The 21,875-nt window shown below is 43.7% G+C and overlaps 2 protein-coding genes across 3 annotated transcripts in view; both read right to left on the bottom strand.

Annotated features, from left to right (window-relative positions):
- LOC120052940 (zinc finger protein-like) overlaps window positions 1-21,875 on the bottom strand; it is a 134,322-nt gene that overhangs the window by 98,938 nt on the left and 13,509 nt on the right. The gene's annotated exons all lie outside the window — the stretch shown is intronic.
- Window positions 15,478-21,044, bottom strand: LOC120052959 (protein snail-like). The gene is made up of 3 exons (XM_039000203.1): window positions 20,601-21,044; window positions 17,192-17,322; window positions 15,478-16,823 (listed from the first exon to the last, which is right to left on the bottom strand). Exons 1-3 carry the CDS (start codon window positions 20,851-20,853, stop codon window positions 15,660-15,662), a joined length of 1,548 nt encoding a protein of 515 aa, XP_038856131.1. The 5' UTR covers window positions 20,854-21,044; the 3' UTR covers window positions 15,478-15,659.

Consider the following 21,875-nt stretch of genomic DNA (forward strand, 5'->3'; position numbering starts at 1 on the left):
GAGTTGACTGTCGATCGGACATTAGGTCTCACCGTTTACAACCTATAAGCTATTTTCCAGGGGTCATAAATCCCTAGCCAGCAGCCTATTTTTTGGTTGTTGCTTGTTCTTTTTACGTCAATATCTCGTATCTCACACCGCTATATTAGGTTTCCCTTCCTTTCTCCATTTTTGGACTTTATTTCAGTATTGAATAGGTTAAGTTATCTTGTTCGCATAGAATCACCTTCCTTTCTCACCAAGCCTAGTTTATATCCACACCTGTTTTAATATATATATCGCTACTTTTCATAGTCTCAGACTACTTCCCATATACAGATAGACTATTTAGGTATTAGGACTTTATTTAGGTATGTCTTTTGAATGTGGTCTATGGCTAGTTTATGCCAGTTAACCATAAGTTATCCTATTTGTACAAAACGACCGTCCTATCTAACACTTATTTAATATCCCTACTTAACAAACCTTGCAGGCCGTCACAAAGGTGGCCGGATCTATTAAGTTAGTTTTATTTGTGGTAGTGCACCTTACCTCAGGTCATCGCGGACCTGTCTCCTATCGATTTTGGTTACAACACAAAGTAAACCTAGTGAATCTGTTTAGAATAATCAAGCACCTATTATTGATTAATTCTAAGCATTTTTAGAACATCAAATCCAAGATATCTTAAATCATTCCCCCCAAATTCGTAAATAAAGATTTACTGACCTGTCTTGTAGACTGGGAAAAGCAATGTAGGTTGGATCACGTCACCGTCTCTGCCGACCTTAGGTATATACCGGCCTGTTATGGAACCCCAATGTCAGGGGACAGGTCTTTAATTTACGGGTCAATGACCCGCCCGTGCACGGTATTACGGCACGGTACCTTCGGACGGCAGGGACAGATATTGAGTTCCGGCTTCGAAGGACCAATTGTTAGGAGAATTAAGTTCTCATGTTCTTTAACCAATTAAATTAAATTACTCAGTCTTCTATATCAGGATTTGTAGGATACTGATAGAAATAAAAACAGACAGAGGCCCAGTCTACAATAGTCAAATGTTTATTTACGGGAACGTTCTGCCTATCATTTCCTGTACATTGGTCTATATACCTCACATTTCATCATAAATGTCCCTCCTCTCAGAAACAATGACAATATAGTTCACAAGTCTTCTTCTCACACATTGTCTGCCACCTGTTATACAATCTACTACAAGCCCAAGGTCTCTCCCCTCCCTGGGTGGGGACAGAATGTCCTGTAAGGAACACAGTAGTAGAGCTTGTCTGTCGATAGCTTCTCTTATCTCATACATTGTCTCACAATTGCATCCTGCTTACATACTAAAAAGGAACAAAAAGTCCTTGTCCTAATTCTGACTAAAACTACACACATCAGATTTATAGATGTATGATTCTAATAAATTTCATACAATCATACAATGACAGGGTAGTTTTATGGAATGGTCTGCCTACCCGTGTGAGAGACGCAGACTCGGTCTCAACCTTTAAGTCTTTATTGAAGACTCATCTCTTCAGTAGGTCCTATGATTGAGTGTAGTCTGGCCCAGGAGTGTGAAGGTGAACGGAAAGGCTCTGGAGCAACGAACCGCCCTTGCTGTCTATGCCTGGCCGGTTCCCCTCTCTCCACTGGGATTCTCTGCCTCTAACCCTATTACAGGGGCTGAGTCACTGGCTTACTGGTGCTCTTTCATGCCGTCCCTAGGAGGGGTGCGTCACTAGAGTGGGTTGAGTCACTGACGTGATCTTCCTGTCTGGGTTGGCGCCCCCCCTTGGGTTGTGCCGTGGCGGAGATCTTTGTGGGCTATACTCGGCCTTGTCTCAGGATGGTAAGTTGGTGGTTGAAGTTATCCCTCTAGTGATGTGGGGGCTGTGCCTTGGCAAAGTGGGTGGGGTTATATCCTTCCTGTTTGGCCCTGTCCCGGTGTATCATCGGATGGGGCCACAGTGTCTCCTGACCCCTCCTGTCTCAGCCTCCAGTATTTATGCTGCATTAGTTTATGTGTCGGGGGGCTGGGGTCAGTTTGTTATATCTGGAGTACTTGTCCTGTCTTATCCGGTGTCCTGTGTGAATTTAAGTATGCTCTCTTTAATTCTCTCTTTCTCTCTTTCTCTCTCGGAGGACCTGAGCCCTAGGACCATGCCTCAGGACAACCTGGCATGATGACTCCTTGCTGTCCCCAGTCCACCTGGCCGTGCTGCTGTTCCAGTTTCAACTGTTCTGCCTGCGGCTATGGAACCCTGACCTGTTCACCGGACGTGCTACCTGTCCCAGACCTGCTGTTTTCAACTCTCTAGAGACCGCAGGACCGGTAGAGATACTCTTAATGATCGGCTATGAAAAGCCAATTGACATTTACTCCTGAGGTGCTGCACCCTCGACAACTACTGTGATTATTATTATTTGGCCATGCTGGTCATTTATTAACATTTGAACATCTTGGCCATGTTCTGTTATAATCTCCACCCGGCACAGCCAGAAGAGGACTGGCCACCCCTCATAGCCTGGTTCCTCTCTAGGTTTCTTCCTAGGTTTTGGCCTTTCTAGGGAGTTTTTCCTAGCCACCGTGCTTCTACACCTGCATTGCTTGCTGTTTGGGGTTTTAGGCTGGGTTTCTGTACAGCACTTTGAGATATCAGCTGATGTACGAAGGGCTATATAAATACATTTGATTTGATTTTAGTTATAGTTCTACATTAAATGTATACATAATTTAGTCATTATTCATAAAAATCCCATAACAAGTGGGCAGCTGGGAGGAGGTGCTCTTATTCTCCATGGACTTTAGTTTCCCAGAACTTTTTTGAGTTAGTACTAGAGGATGCTGTTTTTCTGTTTGAAAGAGCTAGCCTTAGCTTTCCTAACTGCCTGTGTATATTTGTTCCTAACTTCTCTGAAAAGTTGTATATGACGGGGGCTATTCGATGCTAATGCCACAGGATGTTTTTGTGCTGGTCAAGGGCAGACAGGTCTGGAGTGAACCAAGGACTATATCTATTCCTAGTTCTACATTTTTTGAATGGGGCATGCTTATTTAAGATGGTGAGGAAGGCACTTTTAAAGAATAGCCAGGCATCATCTACTGACGGGATGAGGTCAATGTCATTCCAGGATACCCCGGCCAGATCGATTAGAATCAAGCTTAGATTGTAGGATGGCCCGGGGTGTTAACTTCTTGACGCACGGATCCCGTTACTGGGATCATTTATCAACAACAACCTCTAAACTGCAGAGCGCCAAATTAAAAAAATATATATATATATATATTTATAGTCATGAAATCACAAGTGAAATATACCAAAACACAGCTTAGCTTGTTGTTAATCCACCTATCGTGTCAGATTTTGAAAATATGCTTTACAGCGAAAGCAATCCAAGCGTTTGTGAGTTTATCAATCACTAGACAAAACACTAAGAACAGCTAGCCTTAAATTAGCTTGGTCACGAAAGTCAGAAAAGCAATAAAATTAATCGCTTACCTTTGATAATCTTCGGACTCCCAGTTACACAATAAATGTTATTTTTGTTCGATAAAGATTAGTTTTATAACCAAAAACCGCCATTTGGTTTGCGCGTTATGTTCAGAAAACCACAGGCTCGTTCCGGTCCTGAAGGGCAGACGAGGGCAGATGAAAATTCCAAATGTATCCGTAATGTTCGTAGAAACATGTCAAAGGTTTTTTATAATCAATCCTCAGGTTGTTTTTAAAATACATAATCGATAATATTTCAACCGGACGGTAACCTATTCAATACTACAGAGAAAGAAAATGTCGAGCTACATCTGGTTGATACCTCTTTAAATGGAGGCGGGGCAGGCAACGGAACAGCGATTTTTCCAAATAAAAGGCACTTCCGGGTTGGATTTCCTCAGGTTTTCGCCTGCAAAATCAGTTATGTTATACTCGCAGACAATAATTTGACAGTTTTGGAAACTTTAGAGTGTTTTCTATCCTAATCTGTCAATTATATGCATATTCTAGCATCTGCACCTGAGAAATAGTCCGTTTACCTTGGGGACGTTATTTTTCCAAACATAAAAATTCTGCCCCCTAGCTGAAAGAAGTTAAGCATGTCCCAGTTTAGGTCACCTAGTAGCACGAGCTCAGAAGATAATGGGGGGCAATCAATTCACATATGGTATCGAGGGCACAGCTGGGGGCAGAGGGAGGTCTATAGCAAGCGGCAACAGTGAGAGACTTGTTTCTGGAAAGGTGAATTTTTAGAAGTAGAAGCTCGAATTGTTTGGGTACAGACTTGGATAGTAATACAGAACTCTGCAGGCTATCTTTGCAGTAGATTGCAACACCGCCCCCTTTGGCAGTTCTATCTTGGCGGAAAATGTTATAGTTAGCAATGGAGATTTCAGGGTTTTGGTGGTTTTCCTAAGCCAGGATTCAGACACGGCTAAGAGATCCGGGTTGGCAGAGTGTGCTAAAGCAGTGAGTAAAACAAACTTAGGGAGTAGGCTTCTAATGTTAACATGTATGAAACCAATGCTTTTACGGTTACAGAAGTCAACAAATGAGAGCACCTGGGGAGTGGGAGTGGGGCTAGGCACGGCAGGACCTGGATTAACCTCTACATCACTAGAGGAACAGAGGAGAAGTAGGATAAGGGTACGGCTAAATGCTATACGAACTGGCCGTCTAGCACGTTCGGAACAGAGAGTAAAAGGAGCAGGTTTCTGGGCTCGATAGCATAGATTCAAGGCATAGTGTACAGACAAAGGTATGGTAGGAAGAGAGTGCATTGGAGGTAAACCTAGGCATTGAGTAATGATGAGAGAGAACTTCTCTAGAGACGTCTCTAGAGACGTTTAAATCAGGTGATGTCATCGCATATGTAGGAGGTGGAACAACATGGTTGGTTAAGGCATATTGAGCAGGGCTAGAAGCTCTACAGTGAAATAAGACAGTAATCACTAACCAGGACAGTAATGGACCAGGCATATTGATATTAGAGAGCCAAGTGAACATATGGGTCCAGTGAGTGGTTGGGTTGACTGGGGACACAGCGATTCAGACAGTTAGCAGGCCGATGCTAACAAGCTAACAGTTAGTAGGTCGGGGCTAAACAAGCTAGCAATTAGCAGACCGGGGCTGGCAAGCTAGCAGTTAGCAGATCGGGTTAGCAAGCTAGCAGTTAGCAGACCGGGGAAGGCAAGCTAGCAGTTAGCAAACTGGGGCAGGCAAGCTAGCAGTTAGCAGACCAAGGCAGGCAAGCTATGCAGTTAGCAGACCAGGGCAGGCAAGCTAGCAGTTAGCAGACTGGGGCTAGCAAGTTAGCCTTTGGGGGACGTCGCGATGGGGGTAAGTCTGTTTTTGCCTCTTCGTGCGGTGACGTCGATAGACCAGTTGTGGAATTAGTAGGGTTCCAGGTAGCTCTAGGTAGCTAGCAGGCCTAGCAGGTTAGCAGAATGGAACTTCAGCGGGCGTCGCGCCTGTTGGGAGTCCTCTGGCAGATTATGTCGGTATTCCAGTCGTAGAGGATCGGCGGGGTTCCATGCCCCGTACCGGCAGTAGAAGGGGTCCGGATATTGTCGCCCAGGAGTAGGCTTCGTTGGTAGCACAGGAGCCCTGCCCGGGCTAGCTTCAGGCTAATTGGTGCTTGCTCCGGGATGGAAAAGCTAGCCAGGAGTGGTCACCCGGGATTGCGGTTAGCTAGTTGCGAAGGTCCAGATGAAAATGTTCAGAGTTTGCAGTAGGAATCCGGGGATATGGAGAGAAATAGGTCCGTTATGCTCTGGTTTGAGTCACGTTGTTCGAACTGGCGAGAGCTTTCCAAGCTAAAGGTTAGCTGATGACCGCTAGCAATGGTTTGCTAACTGATAGCTGGTAGGTAGTTAGTAGGCTATTTTCAGTTGAGGAATTCCAGATCCGAAGTAAATAGAAATACTTTAGAAAAAAGCAGATCCACGCCACATTGGGTGAGGTGGGTTGCAGGAGAGTATTTAGAAGTTGATGTTTAGGAAAATATTTTTAAAAGATATGCGAAGAAAAAGATGTAAAAATATATATACAAGGGACAGGACAAAGACGAAGACGTCTGACTGCTACGCCATTTTGATCCCTGCTATCTTTCAAAATATACTATTTCAGTACCAGGTGGCATTGCCAATCGTGGTACGTTTGCTTTAGGCAAGCCTTAGCATATAAACTTTTTTTTGGTAACCAAATTCCACAGTGTTCAAGGGTGTCAAGTGTTGTCTCCCGCATGTGAGTTCAATGAAGTGTCCCATCTCCACGTTGACACACAGTTGTCAAGAGTGGTGGAAATGAAAAAATAACCAATCTCTCCCAGTACATAAGGTGGCGTACCGCCCCTTCCGATAGCAGGCTCGCTATCTACTCCGACCTATGGCGCGCATGCGCAGTGTCGCCCTGGATCATGCGAACAGTGATGTCAGGTTACAGGCTACAATTTGTTGTGAGTCCCCCCACACTTCTGCAGCGTCATCACGTTGACTGTTCCCGAGGCCTCAGCGCCCATTTTGAGGGAAGAAATACCCTCTTGTCTCCAGAAGCAGGCAATCCGAGTGGTTCCTACTGCATATTGAAGATTAGGTAGCGGCTGATACAGCCGGAATTTCCTGGTTGGGAAAAGGGATGGGACTTTGCGTCCCATTCTAGATCTACGTGCCCCCAACAAGCACCTCAGAGTCTACAAACTCAGAAAGCTCACATCCATGCAACTGTCCCATATTCAGTCTCTAGGCTTCATAAGAAACCAGGAAAAGAGCTGTCTGACTCCTCAGCGCATTCTGTTTCTGGGTCATTGGCGTATCGTTCTTTTCTATCCTCACAGAGGGTGTCCGGGTCCACATTTCGGCTGGGTCACTCAGTGCGTTTATGCCAGTGCCTACGCCTACTGTGGATGATGGCTTCTGTGATGGAAGTCGTTCCCCTATTGTTGATGCGGCCCTTCCGGTGCTGAATGCTAGCCACTCACCTGGACGCATCTCGCAGCCTAAGCCAGTCGTGTCGGGTGTCCCTGTCAGGCATACAGGCCATGGACCAGTGGTTGGACCCTCTGCTATTGTCAGGGGGCTCCCATGGGCTGAGTTGTATCCTGCAAGGTGATCATGACAGGGGGGATCGTGACGGGGTATGGACACTTGTGTGGAGCGCACTGCATATCAATTAACCGGAGCTAATTGCATTGTATGTGGCACTCAGGCGCTTCACCCTGCTTTTGTCAGGTCGGCTTGGTATTGTTAGAATCGACAATATGTCAGTGGTAGCGTGCATCAACAGATGGTGAGAGAGACTGTCTCTCTCTCTCCTAACCTTGGCTCGCTTCCTATTGCTGGGGAGAAATACGCACATGCTCTCGCTTTGGGCAGCGCATTTCTCGGTTGCCTCTCCGGTGCAGATGTTATTTATATTTTTTTAACCCCTTTTTCGATCTTGTCTTATCGCAGCAACTCCCCAACAGGCTCAGGAGGCGAAGGTTGAGTCATGCGTCCTAAGAAACATGACCCGCCAAACCGCGATTCTAACACTCGCCTGCTTAATCCGGAAGTCAGCTGCACCAATGTGTCGGAGGAAACACTGTTCAACTGATGACCGAAGTCAGCCTGCAGGCGCCCGGCACACCACAAGGAGTTCGGTGCAGATATTTTATCCAAGTTGGACCCTCTCTCTTTCAAGAGTGGAGGTTAGACCCCTGGATGGTCTCCCAGGTATGGGGAATTTTCAGCAGAGCCGATGTAGATCTTTACGCATTGTGAGAATGTGAAGTGTCATTGTTGTATTGTTCTTGAAGAGGGACCCAAGGTGCCCTGTTGGGAACAGACTCTCTGGCGCACCAGTGGCCTCGTACCCTACTTTACGTGTTTCCGCCAGTGTTTCTGATTCAGCCCACGTTGGAGGGTGCGCCGGGAGGGTTGATCATTGATTCTTGTGGCTCCCCGTTGGTCCAGGCAGCCTTGGTTTGCAGAGATCAATCGCCTTTTAGGCGGGGACCTGTTGTCCCAGGCACACAGGCAGGTTTGGCACGGGAGGCCGGATATTAGGTTCCTATGGGCCTGGCCCCTGAGAGGGCCAATCTGATGGCTAGAGGTTTACCTCTGAATGTTATTGCTACCATTCAGTTTGCAAGGGCGCCCTCCACTAAAGGGTTGTATGAGTATAAGTGGCAAGCGTTTGAGCTCTGGTGCTAAGATAATGGACTTGTTCCTTTTCAGTGCTCTGTGAGGGACATCCTTATGTTACTACAGGAGCTTTTTTAGCAGGGGCGGGCATTCTCCACGTTAAAAGTGGACATGGCCGCTATCCCAGCATGTCATGTGGGAATTGACGGAGCCTCACCAGGGACCCACCCCCTGGTAGTGGGGTTCCTCTAAGTTGTATGCCGTCTCAGACGGGTCTCTTAACCTATTCCGCCCACATGGGACTTGGCACTGGTTTTGGAGGCACTCTTTGGGCCTCTGGAGTCGGTGGATCTGACAATCCTCTCCTACGAAACATCCCTGTTCCTGGCTTTGGCTAAACGTGTTGGGGACCCTGTTATCCGTACACACTTCCTGTATTCAGTTCGCCCCAGGCGACTCGTTGCATCCAAATACAGCCTTAACCCTGAAAGTCATGGCTATGTCCTACAGGTCCTTAGCTTAAGAGCTATTTCCCTTTTTGCCTCCTCCTTTTGCTTCTAAAGAGAAACAGAGGTTACATGTCCTGTGTCCGGTGCAAGCTTTACGCTTGTACATTGAACGGACCTGGGATATCCGGTTATGTGACCAGCTTTTGGTCTGTTTTGCTAATCCAGGTCACGGGAGGGCGCTGTCTAAGCAGCATCTCTCCCACTGGATTGTGGAGGCTATCTCCCTGGCATATAGCAGCAAGGGTTAAGTGTTACCTACCTGTGTACACACCCACTCCACCAGGGGTCTGGCAGCGTCTTGGGCGTTGTTTTAAAGGGTTGACTATAGGAGATATTTGTGCCGTGGTGAGTTGGGCATCACCACACACTTTTGTAAGCTTTTATCACTTGGATGTCACTGCTCCCAGTGTGCTTACAGCTGGGACAAGGGAAAGTCACTAGACAGCATGGCATCTGCGCAATACCCAGACTGACGCATCTGGGTGGTCTGCCATGGACCATTTCATTTAGTATCCGTTGGGGTCGTCTTGTGGCGTGATTATATTTCCCCATAGTATGTTGTACCGAAGTTGACAGACTGAAAGGGAACGTAACATTATGAATATAACTACTGCTCCCTGAAGGAGGCAAACGAGATACAACACCTGTTTGGCCCTGCGCTGCCCATTCCTGGACTCGTTGTAGAGCATGAATCCTAGCCTCACACTTATCACCTGTGGAAGGCGGGGGTTCCAGTGAGGCATGGAGTTCATTGGCCTTGTCTGGCGTGATTGTAGATCCTTCAACCAAAGTCGCGAGAGTGCGACTCGCCATATGTATGTTGTACATCATATCACCTCCTTCAAAAAACAGTAGTCATAGTCATAACATTAAGTTTACAGTGGGCTCACCTCCGTGAGACTGTGTGTGGTCCTGTGTTGCTCAGCTGGTTCCTCTGTGGGTTCAGGAGGAGGTGTAATCTGATTGTCCTCCAGCAGCACCTTTTGGACCCTCCTCCTCCTGGAAGAGAGAGGAGATACAGATTACAGAGACATACACCTCCCTCTGGTACGTACACGCCAATATTAAACACTTTAAACATTGCTTGGCCATACTTGCAACCATATAAATGTGACCAGTTTCTCTGGCTCAAAATGTGTATCAGTCAATTCATAACGTTGATTAATTTGCAGTTGACAGAGCGCTAAATTGTAGCACACGTTAGACCTATACTAACCTCACCAGGTGGCAGTGACTATAACCTGGAACAAGTTCTGCATCAGCCAATTCAAGTCGTTGACATAGTTGTTGGTTTTCCTACACTTGTTCATGGAAGCATCCTTAACGTACCTCAGTCCAACATCATCAAAGCAACTATCGCGTGTATTTGACTGACTGGTTAAATTGCTCTCTGTGTAAAGTGCCTAGTCCACATAATTGTCATAGACATGGTCATGGCTCTGTCATGAAAATGGCGGTGGAATGTATAGCGGACGTTTTACAGGCTCCTGACCAATTCTGTTATTTTGTGTTTTTTGGCGCTGATCTTAATAAAAAAAATTGTACATAATGTTTCCGCCATCAATTCCTATGACTGAAAAAGAGCTTCTGGTTATCAGAACAGTGATCACTAACCTCAATTTGGATGAAGATTTCTACTTCAATGAGTCGGTGGCACAGGAAATACTGCTCACCCCAGACTAGGCCATAATCCACGACACTCGAAAGAGAAAGCGATGTAGAGGCCGACATGCGGCTACCCAGATGAAACTACGGACGCGAGGAAATAATCCACCTCTACCCTCTGTTCTATTGGCTAATGTACGATCACTGGAGAACAAACTGGATGAGCTTCGTTCGAGACTATCCTATCAACAGGACCTGAACAACTGTAATATCCTATGTTTCTCTGAAACTTGGATGAACAAGGACATGGATAATATTCTAGTGGGTTTTTCTATGCATCGGCAGGACAGAACAGCAGTATCGGGAAAGCACAAGGGGGATGGTGTGACTCTTTGTTAACAACAGCTGGTACGCAATCTCTAATATTAAGGAAGTCTCGCCTGAGTTAGAATACCTCATGATAAGCTGTAGACCAGGGCTCTCCAACCCTGTTCCTGGTGAGCTACAGTCCTGTAGGTTTTTTGCTCCAACACTAATCTAGCGCACCTGATTCTAATAATTAGTTGGTTGGTAAGCTCAACCAGGTTAGTTGCAGCTGAGGTTGGAGCGAAAACCTACAGGACGGTCTCTCTCCAGGAACTGTCACGGCCGTTGTCGGAAGGAGACCAAGGTGCAGCGTGGTGAGCGTACATTTTCCTTTATTATATTTAAATGTCGCCAACAAAACAAGAAACAAAGAAATGACCGTGAAGCTTAACAGGGCTATAGTGCCACTAACAAAGATAACTTCCCAACAATGACAAAAGGGAAAAAGGCTGCCTAAGTATGATTCCCAATCAGAGACAACGATAGACAGCTGTCCCTGATTGAGAACCATACCCGGCCAACACATAGAAATACAAAAACATAGAAATCAGAACATAGAATGCCCACCCCAAATCACACCCTGACCAAACCAAATAGAGACATAAAAAGGCTCTCTAAGGTCAGGGCGTGACAGGAACAGGGTTGAAGACATGCTGTAGACCAGGGCTGCCCAACCCTCTTCCTGGAGATCTAATGTCCTGTAGGTTTTCAGTCCAACCCTAATTTAGCACATCTGATTCAGCTAGTTAAGGTCTTGTTGAGCAGCTAATAAGTAGAATCAGGTGTGGACTGAAAACCCACAGGATGGTAGATCTCCAGGAAGAGGGTTGGCAGCCCTGCTGTAGACCATACTAAACTGAACAAAAATATAAACACAACATGTAGTGTTGGTCCAATGTTTCATGAGCTGAAATAAAAGATCAAATCAAATGTATTTATATAACCTTTCTTACATCAGCTGATATCTCAAAGTGCTGTACAGAAACCCAGCCTAAAACCCCAAACAGCAAGCAATGCAGGTGTAGAAGCACAAGATCCCAGAAATGTTCCATTAAAAAAAGCTTATTTCTCTCAAATGTTTTATTTACATCCCTGTTAGTGAGCATTTCTTCTATACCAAGATAACCCATCCATCTGACAGGTGTGGCATATCAAGACCTTGTGCTGGGGGCAATAAAAGGCCACTCTAAAATGTGTAGTTTTGTCACACAACACAATGTCACAGATGTCTCAAATTTTGAAGGAGCGTGCAATTGGCTTGCTGACTACAGGAATTTCCACCAGAGCTGTTGCCAGAGAATTAAATGTTAATTTCTCTACCCACGTGTATGGCGTTGTGTGTGTGCGCGAGCGGTTTGCTGATGTCAACGTTGTGAACAGAGTGCCCCATAGTGGAGTTGGGTTATGGTATGGGGAGGCGTAAGGACAACAAACACAATTGCATTTTATGGATGGTAATTTGAATGCACAGAGATAGAGTGACGAGATCCTGAGGCCCAGTGTGAGGCACATTTTTTTTAAAGGTATCTGTGACCAACAGATGCATATCTGTATTCCCAGTCATGTGAAAATTAATAGATTAGGGCCTAATGAATTTATTTCAATTGACAGAGAACTGTATGAACTGTAACACAGTAAAATGTTTGAAATTGTTGCATGTTGCATTTATATGTTTGTCCAGTAGATTTACCTAGATTTACCTTATCCATTATTTTCATAGCCATTTATGTACCATCTGTCGTGGAAATTGCAAGATTGTTATAATGCTTGTATTGCATTATAATGGTTGTTTTATTCGACAGAATAGAGTATTCTGTTAACTATTGTGTGTGTGTTCTACTGAAGAGGGCCTCTATGAGATAGCACTGACAGAGGAGATTTACGATGTCTTTGGGTGATAAAACCTAAAGAGCATTCCAGATAACATGAGGTAATGTTTTTGTGCTCACCATGGTACGGTAGAGTCGGTTCCAGTTTGGAGTAGGAGGACCAGACACTGGTCTATACAATGAAAACTGTTGACACAGCAGTTGCTGTCTGCTATGTATTATAGATACCTTTCATACAAATCTTAACCTTGTGACCATTCTACGAATCTGTGGTTCGTCATGTAGGTTGAGAGGGTTGTATCTTGGCTATAAAAGATCTTTGTACTTTTGTGTTGTCACTTGCAATGGTTCATTAGAAATGGTGCATCATTGAAAGTCATTGCTAATGCAAAGCTCTTATTATTAAAGATGTAGTTTAAGTATAACTCTGACTGGTGTGTGAAGTTTGTTTCTCCTCATTTGGTAATACAGAAATTAACCACCACACATCACAAACAGATGCTGATGTATAGAGCCATAAGCAAACAAGAAAAGGCTCACCCAGACACCGTCCAATCAACAGTAGAGCTATAACCTACATTAATTCCCATCAGATAGTGTCCTGCTTATGCTATAACCTATTAAATCATATGGGACTTTGCATGGTACACTTCAATTTATGATGAACCCCATTAACTACCTAGGTCCTATTCCATATGTAGCCTCGGCTTCCAGGCCGGTGAGGTTAAAGACTAGTGGAGCTTAGCTGGTTAGGACACATTAGTGTAGGCTATATTCCTATGAAGGCCTATAACGTTTTATAGGCTATACATTATTATAGTCATCCACTTCGTCACATGCGTTTTGAATCGAGCATGAAGAACCAACGGTGGACAGTTTTTTTCCCCCCTAACAAAAAATGTTGATGCGGGGGGCTCATGGTGAAAGTGCACTATTGATTTAGAGTCAATCGCTTTAGCAGTGTGTGCTGCCTAGAAGTGATGATGATAATGGTAGCCTACATGACTGCTACTAGACAAATCCATAAGGCTATTGTTTTTTTTTATGATGTACTATAAATACACATGTTGTAAGGACCTTATTTCAAATTTTCCATAAAAGCACATGGATGTGTGTGAAACTGAAACAAAAACGTGGGATTTTGGCATATGTGAAAACGTGAAAATGTCTAACGTTAGTAGTAGCTAGTAGCCTAGTCAAGGATTAATCAATGCAATATTGGCACAGAACATTTTGTTACAGACCAGCGGAACAAAAGCAAACCTTGAATTTGTAGGTTTATAATATCCCTTAAGTGGCCAAGGTTGACCTATTTTAAGAAATAATATTGGTTGGGGGATTTAAAGTATAAGATCTTTATAGATCTTATGAAGAATTTGTTACAGGATATAATCACTGCCACCTGGTGAGATAAGCATATGGCTAACGTGTGCCATGTTATCTGATGGGACCAGGGCTGCATTCACAACGTTTTTACATTCTGGAACGTACAGTTGAACGGAAACGATGCTGTACTGAACGACCAGTTAAAAAACGGGGTTGGGTTGTGGAACGACGTCAGCATGGCCACTGCCCTTTAAATAAGTCACTCATTGCTTCAAGCCACACCCACCAAACAGTCTGTTAAATAACGTACAATAACGTTTTTGGGAAACGTGTCGTTCAGTACAAACCGTTCAAGAGAAATGAATGCACCTCAGCTACAATTCAGCGTTCTGTCACGTGCAAGTAAATCAACGGTTTTAATTGGCTGATACGCATTTTGAGCCAGAGAAACTTAAATGGTTGCTTATGTTCGCAAGTATGCGTGTTTACCCATCCCCACTGTATTTGAGTCCTATACTGTAGTTACAGAACGACTTCATTGTTGTTAAACCCATCATGGTGGACATAAATATGTGGGTAAAAGTCAAAAGTAAGACAAACCTAACTAAACTATGTTAACGTGTACAGTAGGTGTTTGTTAGTGTGTGGTAATGTGTCGGTATATGTAGTTGGTGTATATTGGTTATAAAGCGCTGTCGGGTTTACACAGAATAGGGTGAGATCAGATGTGATGTATACGAAAGAAAATCTCGACAAAAGTCAGACTTAAAAAGTCCCATTTTGTGTTTATTAAACAAACAACTTTTAAATACACCATTATGAAAACCACACACACGTTTTCTCAACTACAGAGCTGCATGAACCTGATGAATTGCATTCATTTTCACATTAAAATAATATTAGGGGAAAAAATTAAGTAGTTCAATGGAAGTAATGAAAGATGCATTAGGCTTATACATGTCTTATACAGTGAGTGTACAAAACATTAGGTACGCCTGTTCTCTGCTACCGCACAGCAAGCGGTAGCAGAGCACCAAGTCTAGGTCCAAAAGGCTTCTTAACAGTTTCTACCTCCAAGCCATAAGACTCCTGAACAGCTAATCAAATGGCTACCCAGACTATTTGCACCCACTCTTTTACACTGTTGCTACTCTCTGTTTATATATCTATGCATAGTCACTTTACCTCTACCTACATGTACATATTACCTCGACTAACCTGTGCCCCCCGCACTGGTTAGTAACAGCCTCGCTACTGTTATTTTACTATTGCTCTTTAATTATTATTTGTTATTTAAAAATGTTTACTTAACCAACAATGCAGTTAAGAAAAATAAGTGTTAAGGGCTTGTAAGTAAGCATTTCACCTGTTGTATTTGGCGCATGTGACAAACACAATTTGATTTGACTTTCCTAATATTGAGTTGCACCCCCTTTTACCCTCAGAACAGCCTCAATTCTTTGGGGCATGGACTCTACAAGGTGTCGAAAGCATTCCACAAGGATGCTGGCCCATGCTGACTCGAAGGCTTCCCACAGTTTGTGTCAAGTTGGCTGGATGTCATTTGCATCCAGCATTCAAAGGCACTTCAATATTTTGTGTTGCCCATTCACCCTATGAATGGCACACATACACAATCCGTGTGACAATTGTCTCAAGGCTTAACAATCCTTCTTTAACCCGTCTCCTCCCCTTCATCTACACTAATTGAAGTGGATTTAACAGGTGACATCAATAAGGGACCATAGCTTTCACCTGGTCAGTCCATGTCATGTGTTCCTAATGTTTTGTACACTCAGTGTATATTCCAATGTCTGGGCCTTGCACTTCCAACGCTCTTAGTTGTTGCGGAAATTGAAAGTCTACCTTTAATGCGGCTTTGATCTAAAAGTCAGAAGCTATCAAATGGAATAGTTACTTTCTATGTTATAGAGTGGAATGGGTTTTTTCCTGATGTATTCTGAGGTAGCTCCTCTCTGAGAACCTCTTCCCGCAGTGCGTACAGGCGAACGGCCTCTCTCCCGTGTGGACCTTCAGGTGCATCTTCAGTTTGTCCTGGCGGGAGAACCTCTTCTCACACTGGGGGCAGCTGTAAGGTTTCTCCCCTGTGTGGACCCTTTGGTGCCGCTTCAGGGTGCCAGCCTCAGTGAAGCGCATGTGGCACTGGGTGCAGCTGAATGGTTTCTCTCCTGTGTGGACCCTCTGATGGATCTCCACCTTCTGGGGGCAGCTGAAGCCTTTGTTACAGAACATGCAGAGGAACCGTTTCTCTTTACTATTGCCTGATGTTGCTCCCCCTCCCCATGCCTGGGTTTTATCCCTGTTTGAGTTCAATACCTGATCGAAAAGGATGTGGCCGTGTGAATCAATAGACCCCATCGACGTGGACACAGGGTTGCGCTCTCTGAGCGTGTGTAAAGGGGAGTAGGTCGCAACATTTGGATTTGTCTCTAAGCTTTCCCTGTAGTCTAAGAAATCTCTGCCCTGCGAGTGTCCTTCTCTTAGGTGATCTGCATTCCATGTGGGAGGAAGGTCACCCTCCAATTTCACAGTCACTTCATCTATGACCAGCCCCTCCCCTTTCTTATCTAAGTACCCTTCAGAGTATACACTACTACTGTACTGGTTCCAGTCCCCTATAGACAGATCTGTCTGTGTCTCTAAACACATGGGCATGTTGAGGTCCTCTGGGTCCTCTGTAGTGTAAGAACAAGCAGGATCATCACCACCAGTATCTAACGTGTCTCCATCCCCACGGGAATGAACAGGCCTCTGGCTCTGGTGAAATACCGGTAAATAGTCTGAGCCGGGAGCAGGAGGACAGCCCAGTCTCCCCAGACCTGGGTCTGATATATGGTCAGGTCCTGTATGTAAGAGACTGTGAGTTACAGTTAAAGTCTTGTTGTCTGTCTTTGACTTGAGGACGGCGTTCAGCGTTCCACTGACCTCCGTGGTGCTGCGTCGGGTCCTGGGCTGCGCTGCGGCGGTGGTAGGGTCCTCGACTTCAGTCTGGCTGTCTCTCCTGTGCCGTGGGTCCTCCTCTCCTTCAGACCTCTCTAGCTTCACCCCGGGACTTGCAGCCTCTGCAGACTGACAAGAAGAGAGAAGGTTATTACCGGTACATAAGTAGAATTGGATAACAATGTCTTAGGGAAGTCTCACAAGCTCCCCTATGGCAGATGTACATGTGAATGGCTTAAGGGTGCCTTTCCGAAATGAATTGGCCACATTTGATTTACAAAGTAACTGTAATGCAACACTAAACGAAGCCAGGGCTCTCCAACCTTGTCCTTGTAGAGATACCCTTGTGTAGGTTCACGCCAACCACAGTTCTAAGTAACCTGATTCAGCTTATTGACCAGCTAATTATTAGAATCCGGTGCGCTAGATTAGGGTTAGAGTGAGAACCTACAGGACTGCAGCCACCCAGGAACAAGGTTGGAGAGCCCTGCACTGACCTCTATCACGATAACATGCTGGGTTGAGGATCCACTCCCCTCATCAACTGTAATTGGTTGGTCATCTCTCCATGTATTGTGTCCTGCTGGCTTCACAATGCTCCTGTGACCTCCAGTGAGATGTCCTTCACCTGAGAGCATGATTGGGGAAAAAGAGGTGGTTAGGTTAACTACTGTGGTATAGACCTCTTTCTGTGTTTGCAAACAATGCCACACAAGGGCGATTAGTGCAATTTGATTACTGAACACGTGGGAGTTTTCAGAATACAAACATAAAAATATTTACATATTTCATGATTGTATTTCACACTACTTTTGGATCATAATTGGATTTTAAGTCTTGTATGAATGTCCTGTTTAAAGGCCCAGTGAAGTCAAAAACAATATTTCTTTGTTTTATATATATACAGTACAAGTCAAAAGTTTGGACACACCTACTCATTCAAGGGTTTTTATTTTTACTATTTAATAGTGAAGTCTATGAAATAACACATATAGAATCATGTAGTGACCAAAAAAAGGGTTCAACAAATCCAAATATATTTTTTATTTGTGATTCTTCAAAGTACCCACCCTTTGCCTTGATAGCTTTGCACACTCTTGGTATTCTCTCAACCAGCTTCATGAGGTAGTCACCTGGAATGCATTTCAATTAAGTTGTGCCGTTAAAAGTTAATTTCTGGAATTTCTTTCCTTCTTAATGTGTTTGAGCCAATCAGTTGTGTTGTGACAAGGTAGGGGTGGTATCCAGAAGATAGCCCTATTTTTAAAAGACCAAGTCCATATTATGGCAAGAACAGCTCAAATAAGCAAAGAGAAACAACAGTCCATCATTACTTTAAGACATGAAGGTCAGTCAATCCGGAAAATTAAGAACTTTGAACGTTTCTTCAAGCGCAGTCGCAAAAATCCTCAAGTGCTATGATGAAACTGGCTCTCATGAGGACTGCCACAGGAAATGAAGACGCAGAGTCACCTCAGAGGATAAGTCCCGCAGAGGATAAGTTCATTAGTTACCAGCCTCAGAAATTGCAGCCCGAAAGGAATTCTTCACAGCGTACAACAGACACATCTCCACATCAACTGTTCAGAGGAGACTGTGTGAATCAGGCCTTCATGGTCAAATTGCTGCAAAGAAACCACTACTAAAGGACACCAATAATAAGAAGAGACTTGCTTGGGCCAATGAACACAAGCAATGGACATTAGACCAGTGGAAATCTGTCCTTTGATCTGACGATTCCAAATTTGAGATTTTTGGTTCCAACCGCCATGTCTTTGTGAGACGCAGAGTAGGAGAATGGGTGATCTCCGCATGTGTAGTTCCCACCGTGAAGCATGGAGGTGGTGGTGTGATGGTGCTTTGCTGGTGACACGGTGTGTGATTTATTTAGAATAAGGCACACTTAACCAGCATGGCTACCACAGCATTCTGCAGCAATACACCATCCCATCTGGTTTGCGCTTAGTGGGACTATCATTTTGTTTTTCAACAGGACCATGACCCAAAACACACCTCCAGGCTGTGTAAAGGCTATTTGACCAAGAAGGAGAGTGATGGAGTGCTGCATCAGATGACCTGGCCTCCACAATCCCCCAACCTCAACCTAATTGAGATGGTTTGGGATGTACCGCAGAGTGAAGGAAAAGCAGCCAACAAGTGCTCAGCATATGTGGGAACTCCAAGACTGTTTGAAAATAATTCTTAATGAAGTTGGTGGAGAGAATGCCAAGAGGGTTCAAAGCTGTTTTTTGGTTACTACATGATTCCATGTGTTATTTCATAGTTTGTCTTCACTATTATTCCACAATGTAGAAAATATTCCAAATAAAGAAAAACCCTTGAATGAGTAGATGTCCAAACTTTTGACTGGTACTGTATATCCACACTGAGGTTAGAATGGTCCTGTAAAATTGTGAAAATTATGATAATCCCTTTTAGTTTAATAGCTATTTGAAAAGACCACCTGAAATGTTCAGCCTGTTTTGGTGGGATGGAGTTTTGGCCTGCCTGGTAACATTAGTTAAAGTAAAGATTAACCCATTTTGAATGTTATATTGTTTTTGTGCATCTCTGAGCGATATTCTATCCATTCCCTGCATCTTTTCATGTGTATCTGAGCTATTGCCATTCAAGCAGGCAGCAATTCGGCCAGTATGATTTAGCATTGCGATAAAGCCGCTGTCACTCCACTGGAAGTTAATAGGACTACGACTTTTAGATTGCGAAATCTTATCATGCATGTCAGATTTCAATACTGTCAGATGTAAACGCGGGAGGTTGTCTTCTCTCAAATTTTTTATTTAACAGAGGGTCTACCAAATGTATCCTATTTGTCTGCCTCTTCAGTCCTGGGTGCATTGCATGGTGCCGTTGTTTGTCAGACTCCACTCTGTGTCACATCGATCTGCAGGTTTAATAAAGTGAGATTGTGGACTCCTAAATTGTGCAGTTTGTTTAGGAGATTTTACAGCTTACTAACTACTTCACATGATATTGACTTTGGTATTATTGTGTGTAGCTACACTTACTAGCTACCTAGCTAGCCAGCCATAGAGAGAGCATTGCATTTTGAGTTTTGTAGTTCACTTGAGCTGTAACAGATTTCCACAAGGATTTTCACATGTTGCTACCAATCTTATTATAATGGAAAAATGAAACACAAATATTGTTCTCACATATTCAATTATAGGAATGAGTGGTTTTGGGTGGATCTTTCCTTTCGACCAATCTGAAGTTGAGTTCCAAACCGCTTTGCCAATAACTCATTTTCACTTTCTCTCCCCACTCCGACAGTCCTGGCAAAATCCTTGCTTGAGAAATTGCTCTTTGCTAAGAATCTATTTTTACCATTTTAAATTAAAACAACCACAGTAAGGTACTTAATTGTTACCCAGAAATTATTTGATATTAAGATAACGGCTGCATTGGACCTTTTTAATATAATGGTTGTCTCATCACAAATCAACTGCATTACACTTTTTCAAAACACTTCAAACAGTAAAATGGCTCTTTGGACTTTACTACAGCAAATGTCGATGAGCGTTAGCATTCTAGTTAACAAGTGATGCATCCAAAATAGATATGTTACAAAGATCCCTACCAAATATATTATTAATGTCTGGTCAAACTATAATCTAAACATTGTAAGCATTCCCAAAATATATGGTTTTGGTTACAACTATGAACGTGTATTCGTGGAAGCGGCGCTAACTGCTTTAATTCTTCATCCAAAAGTCTCGCGCATCTGGTTAGAATACGATAGTGTCTTTGCGCAAGATAGGTAGCTAAGTAATCATGGGAATTTTTCGATACTATCCAAAAACTGACCAAGACCCAATTATTGGTAAGCCATTTGAACACATGGGAAACGGGGCGACAGCAGCCTCCGCCTTCTGCAAAATGTACCTCTTGCCAGTCCTCTGTATCGCTCGAGGATCTTGACACTACTGGGACGACGTTCCCGTGCCACCTTCAGTTCCAGTAGCTGTAGTTTCCTCCGCAATGTCCTGTTTTCTTTCTGGCTTTGAGTTATTTCCAAACGAAACACTGCATAGTCGTCGTCTACGAGTTTACAGATCTCTGCCACGGCTGTATTCGCTAGAACCTCCATGATGGAGGCTATTTGAGTGTGAAAAACCATATCGTTACAGTTAGCCATTCTTAGCAGCTAGCTAAATACCATTACCTAGATGACCTATATCAACAAGTGCTTTCTCCAACACGAATTAAACACTACTTGGGGGTAAATATGTGATGCTGGGAAGTTAAATAAGTCATATTTTGAGTTCCCCGGTGTTAACAAACGCCTAAATAACTAAAACGTTAAGTGAATAAATTATTATTGGTCACTGTTCAGTTCCGTTTAAGGATCGTATTGGTTTGGCGTCATAGTTAAAGGGTGTGGTTAAATGAAAAACTAATGCGCGCTGTTCTTTGAATTACGGTACTGCTTATTACACATCACATTTCCTATGATCAGTATCTTTCAAACGCAGAGCAGACTTGTTTATAAAGAACAGTGTGTTAGCAAGAATATAGTAGAATACAATGAATTACTTGGTTCAATCTACATCACATCAATCAGTAAGGTAAATATTCAGCTGGGCCGTATTAATTTGTATTTTATTATATTCATTATGCCGATTCTGTTGCAAAACGTTTCTTAAATGGAAGCAAATGGAACGAAACGGAGGGACCTACATGGACTGTAAAAAGAATGGGGACATACCTGCATTTGTCCATTAGAAACTCTCGTTTTACTTGCACAACTGTTTTGGACTAATGATTACAACTCTGTCCTTGTTCGAGCCTAGGTTTACTGTCTCTAAAAACGGTGACATGGTGACGTACATCAGTATAAAAACAGCCAACAGTGTGTGGCTGAGTAAGTCAATTGCTTAGTGGCAATGTTTGCTCCAGCCATGGGGGATTCATAGCAATAATACACACAACAAATATGGGAGATATACAGTACATGGGACATTTTGAATTTCAAAACACTTGGACCATAGTAATAACTAGCTTTGCTTGGATTGTATAAAAAACACACGAGACATGTAAGCTAAGCCTTTTAAGGTATGTCCCATGTATGTGAGACATTTCCAAGCACTTGCATACCACTGTCTGACATCATTGAAGCACGCAACGTCACACTTATTGAGACTGAATCAAAGTCTGCCG

Source organism: Salvelinus namaycush, chromosome 8, assembly GCF_016432855.1.
Source record: "Salvelinus namaycush isolate Seneca chromosome 8, SaNama_1.0, whole genome shotgun sequence".
NCBI lineage: Eukaryota > Metazoa > Chordata > Actinopteri > Salmoniformes > Salmonidae > Salvelinus > Salvelinus namaycush.